Source organism: Oncorhynchus gorbuscha, linkage group LG16 (genome assembly GCF_021184085.1).
Source record: "Oncorhynchus gorbuscha isolate QuinsamMale2020 ecotype Even-year linkage group LG16, OgorEven_v1.0, whole genome shotgun sequence".
In the NCBI taxonomy this organism is placed as follows: Eukaryota; Metazoa; Chordata; class Actinopteri; order Salmoniformes; family Salmonidae; genus Oncorhynchus; species Oncorhynchus gorbuscha.
This window is the reverse complement of record NC_060188.1, coordinates 42,447,871-42,455,293: the sequence shown is the minus strand read 5'-3', so window position 1 is coordinate 42,455,293 and position 7,423 is coordinate 42,447,871. Positions and strand designations below refer to the sequence as shown.

The window sequence follows — 7,423 nt, the reverse complement described above, 5'->3', positions numbered from 1 at the left end:
CCTGATGAAGCACCTGCCAAATGAGTGGAGCTGCTGCAGGGGATCAGAGTGGCTGCCAATGCTTCATTCTGGGTGTGCCCAGGAGGCCTTGGTGTAGCTCTTGTTGCATGGTTGGGTCTGCCATAGTGTGCAGGAGTGTCCCAGGCCTGTCCTGGTGATGGGAGTAGGGAGGCTAACCAAAACTAACCAGCAACATCGTTTAAGGTGGGGACTGCCTCTTTGCACAGGTATACATTGTTTTAAAGACAGTTCAGGCTGAAGATGGGATGGTGGGCCAGGTGTAGATTTGGGCATATCACACCGTCTGAGACAGGCTGGCATTGACCCTCTGGATGGTGTCAGGGTGGACATCTCTGGAGCAGGGTAGATATTATTATTTTTTTTGTCCTCCACTGAAGACAGCCTGACAGGCAGGACAGACAGGGACAATACAGTATATGTACTCACTCTAGTAGTACGACCTCTGTAGGAAGAGCTTTAGATGCCCATTTGAGGGAATTTCTCCTTGCAAACAGACTATTTATTATTCTCAGTTCCTTCATCTCCAAAGCATGGCATGGAGGCTACTTTTTCCTCATCAGTTTAACATTCAGACGTTTATTATATTATACATCTGATCTGTTCAGAGATGTAATGTGAGTTTTTGGTTTATATAGACCCAGGGGCGTCAGTGTATATTTCTGATAGATATTCTGTGACTGATTTAAAAGTCAGTCACTTAAAAAAAAAAAACTTTTGAAGCATTTAAGTAATCAAAATAAGCACACAAAGAACAAAAAAGCTTCATAATTCATAAAGGTCATGTTAACTGACTGATGTTATTTCATAGAACAAAAAATATAAAATATAAGTCTGTGTTGACCTCAGGACCATACATTCGGTGTTTATTACCAAACCCTACTCTTTCCCCATTAATTTCCCCCATTGGAATGGCTGAAGGAACCAGAGGTGTTCATTTCCGATTTTTCGGACTACAAGCTGGCGAGCTCTATAGCCATACTGGACGTTCGCAAGGCCTTTAAACGAATCAACCTAATTTTTTATTAATGCATTATATACTCATGCCCTCAAAAGAGTTGCAATTAAAGACGTGAAGAAGTTTGCTGTCTATATTTCCTCTTCAGACAGATTTGTGGTGAGTTGCAATTTGAGAAGTAGTGAAATGAAAGCACTATACAAATGCAAGGGATGTCTTACAAAGCATCCAGGTTGGGATTTAGCAACCATGTAAAACATATTGAAGTACTAGGCTACCCATTGCATGTGAGAAGCCTCCTGGATAAGATATACCAAATAGTTAATTATACACACATTGGGTTGGTGGTAATGCAAATTATTTGTATAAAGGACAAATAATATTGACCACCATTAAACGAGAGATATCCTTTTATTCTATTGGGAAAACCCTGGGCTTTTTGAACGGAGCAAAAACTCCGCAGCAGGAAAATACCCTGCTTTTCCTCATTGGACTGGGACACACCCACACACTGTATTACACAACTCCCCCGCGCGTTCCGAGCTCAAACGCAACAGTCATTTTATGGAAAAGACGGGTGACGTGTTCCTGCTTGACGAAGGGTTTCCTGGCGGATTAACCTCTGCACTGTAAATCAGAACACTGTTAAATACGCGTTTCTGTATTTATGCAATATGAGACAATTGAGATGAAAGCAGATCACTCCAAGTCCTTATAATAAAGTGCATGGCAGTTTCATGCTGTTAACATTCGAACATTGGCGATTCTTGAATAGTAATACATAACATGATTACTTGACTTTGGAGCAGTTGGCAATTGGTATAAGTGCTTTCTTTTGTAAACAAGCAGCTCGTGTCAGCAGTGACTTACATGAAGTCTGACTGGAGTCTGTGGCAACCTGTACCAACTGAACAAGTCAACACTTCCCCTGTCGGTGCTTTTAATACCTACACCATTTCCCGGAAAAGCGGGACTTCTCAGTTCGATTGCGATTTATTTAAAAGGATTTGCCTATGCCTGGGCTTTTGATGCTTGGCGGGACATAATTGCACCAATAATAGAATAGAAATACAAACCACTGTTTGTATTTGGCATAGTTATGCAATTAAATCATGGAATCGTTTTCTCTAATATAATTCAATTAAATTATAGGAATACGTGTGGGAGGATTACTTAATTTATAAGATAGCCTGTTTACTATGCATCATCTCTATATATTCTATAAACACAAGTTAAATTAATAAACTATCAATAGTCATGCAGAATTAAAAATTTTCACTGAAAACAATAAGAAATAAAAAAGCCTAGATATTGTAAATGATACTTCGTTTTACTGCTACGATCAACATGCATAGCTACTTTATTGGGTCTGTTCACGCCTTATCATGACTATCATAGCTTCGTTCACAACGGCATGATTTCTCGGAAATCAGGTTGCCTGTAGTTTGAGCGCGCCGTCCTTGTTGTGACATTCGGCGCAGATGCGGACTGCTGCCAAAACTGTATGCATGCTACTAAGTGGGGAAGTCCCAGCATCTCTGTATAAAAACCACTGTTCCTTCAGCAGAGTGTACACACTGTCAATGAAGACCAGAGTGGATATTACAAGGCATAACAGAGGAACAACTTCTCACTCCATCTTTACAAAAGTGAAGACCTGCTTTTAGGCTACATTCATTTATAATCAATCGGATTAAGCGACATCATATTGCAGCTGTAAGTGATTTTTATTTATTTTTTGTATGCACTACTAGGCCACATATAAACAGTGCTCATAGCTCTCTTTTACATAATTATAGACAATATGGTTTGTATTTATAGTAGGCCTGTAGGCATTTAAAAAAAATAGGGACTCGCATTTGTTTTTACGTGTGTGCAGCAGCGTGCATCTTGTCATTGGGCATAGTCCACATATTTTCACAGATAATATTACACTGACACGAACGCGCCTTGAAGCAAACCTGTTGGTGAATTAACCTAGCCGAAGTAATGCAAGTAGCTAATACAAAATTGCAGTAGTATATTATGACTTTTCAAGAGTTCTAGTTAAAATATAAATAATTGCACGTTTTAGTAGGTCGAGGTATAACACTGTTTGTAACGTATCTAGGCACTGTAATGCATTGGTTTAAATCCGTTCGCTTGCTCAGTGCACGATCAGAGTGTGCATGTTATTTGTTGAATATGTCCATCGTGTTCTTTTTAAGCACTTCTAAAGAACCTGCTCCATTTAACCTGGGATGCACTAGGTATAACCAAACTCTTTATCTGAGTGAATAAGACAACGAAAAATACTTTTAAAGACGTTCAATGTAGTCCTATTAAATGCACATGACAGAAATACTAGTACTGCTTTCTTTCACTGATTTGGATAGTCCAGTAATTTGACAGTCGTTGACAATGGTCATGGCTACATCACACTTCCTGGTCATGACGAGACTAGGCATCCGGTAGTGGGCGCTTGAGCTGCATATCGTCTAGAATTGATGTGCATTCCAGATACTACACTCGTGTTTCTCCTGGACCGGCTCGTACTTAAAGCATCCTCCATTCAGACTGTAAAGGCACAATTCCCCTCCTTAACGATCTTTAATGGCGAACCCCCGAAAAATATGTGTACTGTCTTAATAAAACACAATTTGCCACCACCAGTTTTGTATTTTCGGGCAATTTAGGATGTTGTACACCGTTCGCTGAACGCGTTGTTCAACATCCTAAATTGTTCGAAAGCACGAAATGTTAATGGAAAATTGTGTTTTATCAAGACAGTACACATATTTTCTGGCAAGCTCGCCATTAATGATAGCTACGGAAAGAATTTATGCCTTTGCAGCCTGAATTGAGGATGCTTTATGTATGAGCTGGTCCAAGGGGGATAGGAGTGTTTACTGGGAATGCACATTAATCTCAGACTATAGTCTGCCAAGACTAGGTCATGAGCTTCACTGGACTAAACATCTGCACTAACTGAGAAGGGCAGTGGGAGGAGGGCCTGAGTAACATGCTTGTACATCTACCCCACATTCCATGTGGCTAAAACTCAGCTAATCTATTCTCCTTGCTCTCCCAGGAACCATGCCTGTGTCTAGGATGAGAATGAGACCTTGGTTGGAGGAAAAGATTGAGTCCAACACCATCAGTGGATTGGTGTGGGTGGACAAGGTAAGACTCATCAGACTCATCTAATTCATTCTTATGTACAAAGGAAACAAATACTCTCTGAAACATTGCAGTGGCGGACACTCAACTTAGTCCAGACATTGACAGCTCCAAGCATATTAAGCACTATTAGCCATGAGAAGGACTACTCAAAACCAAGCATGTAGAGGAGAAGCTGAGGTGAGAGATAGGAGGCGCTCATTTGAAACTCATTGCTTTGTGGGTTTTTGTCCAGGACAATAAGATTTTCTCCATCCCATGGAAGCATGCTGCACGTCATGGATGGGACTTGAACAAGGACGCATGTCTGTTCAAGCAATGGGCCATGCACACAGGTGAGCAAATAACACATACCTAGACTACCCACTATAGCCCCTCTCATAATAAAATGTCATTTCACCTAGATGCATCATATGCTCTGCGCAATATGCACTTCAGCACCGTAAGGTTTTTCAATATACTTACCGCATCGTAATAACAATGATGTCACTTGTCTGTGGATGCAGGGAAATTCATACAAGGCGAGACTAAACCGGACCCTAAGACATGGAAGGCTAATTTCCGCTGTGCAATGAACTCCCTTCCTGACATAGAGGAAGTGAAAGACAAAAGCATCAACAGAGGGAGTGGAGCGGTGCGTGTCTACAAGATGAAGAACGTCCACTCCAAGCCAAATAACAAGAGGTCAAAAGCAAACACTGTAAAGAAAAATAACAAGGTAAGGTTATATTCCTTTTTTTAACTGCAACCCACTTTAGAACCCCTTCCACCCACTTTAGAATCCCTTCAACCCACTTTAGAACCCCTTCAACCCACTTTAGAATCCCTTCAACCCACTTTAGAACACCTTCAACCCACTTTAGAATCCCTTCAACCCACTTTAGAACCCATATCATCATTGTAGTAATGTATTCCCTCTGCTATATAAAGACCTGTGCATGTCTATTTCGGCTGGCTGTATCCAAGCCAGTGTCAACCGAGATGAACATTATAATCTTACTTCATGTTTTGCTATTGTCTCTTCTAGGGGTCACAGATCAAGACAGAGGGAATGGTGTACAGTGAAACCATTTGCCCCGAGGACCTCAATACCAACACACACCCGCAGGAGGACAGTATGACACAGGAAAGCATAGTAGACAGCACAGACAACCTAGATGATTTCACATTTGCTCCAGAGTGTTCCACCAGTGTGGAAATAGGCCCAGACAGCACCAACAACTTCTACACATCTTTCCAAGTGTCACCAGACCACCCCACAGGTAAGATTAACCTTGCTAGATGCTTGGGTTTGACTAAAATCTTTGTGTTTGAGTGTGGGCTGCGAATGTAATTGAGGTTTGCACAATGCTCATGCCAATTGCCCTTCTTCAACTTTACAGACTATGAAGACAGTCACCAAGAAACCCTTATTGAGGTAAGTTTGTCTCTACCACTACAAGTTCAGTGTGCTTTTTTAATGATCAGGAATTAATCCATGTTTGCCAGATATTCTGTATTGAATACTAGAAATTCTAACACAGTTAAACCTAACAAAAATTCAACCAGACTCATCACCTGTGTTTTGCTCATTTAGATGACACAGCATTGGGAGCAAGGCAGTGTAAACGACAAGGGGTTCCTGAGCAATGAAGTAGAAACTTCAGAGTCCTTCGACACTGCAGAGTCTTACCACAGTCCAGAGAGCCAATGGAGTGATAACTCAGGTAAATTAAGCTAGATGGAATCAGGCTGTTAATTATACTGTAGCATTCAACGGCAGGATTTTCGTCCTGTCTCCATGCATTGTCTTTGTAAAACATTTGTTCGTCAAAATGAAAGACTACAAACAGGAAAAGGAATAGGAAAACTCTGGATTCTGTCGGCCATTGTAAACATATTTGTTAAACAAATCTGTCACATGTAAAACCCTGAGACGATTGAGGACAGTGCTTCAATCAATAATATTTCCTTCTCATGTGCATAAGGTGTGAAACATGATAATGCATATATGGTAAATAGATGGCAGACAAAGAAGTGAATGATTTGACCAGAGCCTAAGCTTCAGTTTTTACCATTGCATCACAAATCATCGAACAAGGCCGCTCTCACTATTGCAAAACGTAAGACGAAGTCTGTACCATCTTTCAGCTGTGATTCTCTTGCATCCCTGACCTCCTTTGTTTTGTTCGTCTGACAGGGGCGGAAATAGAGCTGCGGCTGTACACAGAACTCATCTCAGGACTTCCGATCATTGACGATATCCACCCTTACACCGACTACTGGTCACTGAACAACAACACATCCAGTTATCCCCAACAGATCACATGCCCACTCTGAGGCCCGCTCTCTCAGACCCTGAACAGAACCAAAAGACTTCATTCCCGACTTTTTCTTGAAGTCATGACCTCAAGCTACACCATCTTTGGCATTTGACGAATGCTGCTCTGTGACAGTTGGAGGATCTCTAAAACCTTTGGTAGCATTTTTGAAAGGAAGTATGTCTGGTACTCTCTACTGTGTTTCCAATCTTTGTTAAGTCGTGCTCATAGCTGTATTGTACTCAGTATGAATAGCTCATTTACAAGATCCACAGTTGATATGATGGCACCTAGCCCGTTGCCAAAACATCACATCAACTCTCGCTTGGATGAGCAACATCAGGTTTTTCTGTTTCACTGTGACAAAATGTTCTGTTATTTACACACTATAGGGTATACAGCAGTATATTCCCGGACGATAATCATTCATACCGAACTATTTTGAGAAAATGTCTTTTCATTTGGTGAAAGGTGTTAAAGATGTCATTTTGTGTATATTTGTATATATATTTTATATCATAGTTTTTTTGTTTGTACAAATTAAATTAAATGCCAACCTATTGTGAGTTGTGTGTATACTGTATAGTTCATATATTGTATACTATACTTAATATCTAAAAATATTTATATCTGACAAGACATACTTTTAGAGAGGTTTTGATGAGGGGAGAACAGCCTATATAACCGGATGAGTTAGCTATCTAAGACATGGGGAGCTGACAGTGTCCAATGCATCACTGTGCAACAGGCAACAGTCTGATGCAAGTCTATAGTAACATTGTAAATTACAATGTAATAATTGTAGAATAACACTTTTTTGGAAACAGATTGGTTTTGAAGGGAGTCTTATTGCAATTCTTCAAAGTGGCAGGGCTTTTAACAGAGCATAAAAGTTTTTTTTTTAATGGTGAAGGGGATTTAACACAGCATTGTGTGTAAATCACATGATTATTCCCAGCTGTTGTAAACTACACTACTATATAAATTA

At 40.4% G+C, this 7,423-nt stretch overlaps 1 protein-coding gene across 1 annotated transcript; it reads left to right on the top strand.

Annotated features, from left to right (window-relative positions):
- Nucleotides 1-2,534: 2,534 nt before the first annotated feature.
- Nucleotides 2,535-7,001, top strand: LOC124000486 (interferon regulatory factor 1-like). The gene is made up of 8 exons (XM_046306869.1): nt 2,535-2,692; nt 4,047-4,138; nt 4,371-4,470; nt 4,642-4,853; nt 5,163-5,397; nt 5,518-5,552; nt 5,712-5,841; nt 6,315-7,001. The coding sequence occupies exons 2-8, from the start codon at nt 4,052-4,054 to the stop codon at nt 6,452-6,454; spliced, it is 939 nt and encodes a 312-aa protein (XP_046162825.1). The 5' UTR covers nt 2,535-2,692; nt 4,047-4,051; the 3' UTR covers nt 6,455-7,001.
- The last annotated feature ends 422 nt before the right edge of the window (nt 7,002-7,423 follow it).

Bases quoted from the DNA above. Each gene is read 5' to 3' on its own strand.
- LOC124000486 (XM_046306869.1), top strand. From the start codon at position 4,052: ATGCCTGTGTCTAGGATGAGAATGAGACCTTGGTTGGAGGAAAAGATT. The intron at 5,398-5,517 runs GTAAGATTAACC...TCAACTTTACAG, and splicing joins GTCACCAGACCACCCCACAG to ACTATGAAGACAGTCACCAA. The intron at 5,842-6,314 runs GTAAATTAAGCT...TTCGTCTGACAG, and splicing joins CCAATGGAGTGATAACTCAG to GGGCGGAAATAGAGCTGCGG.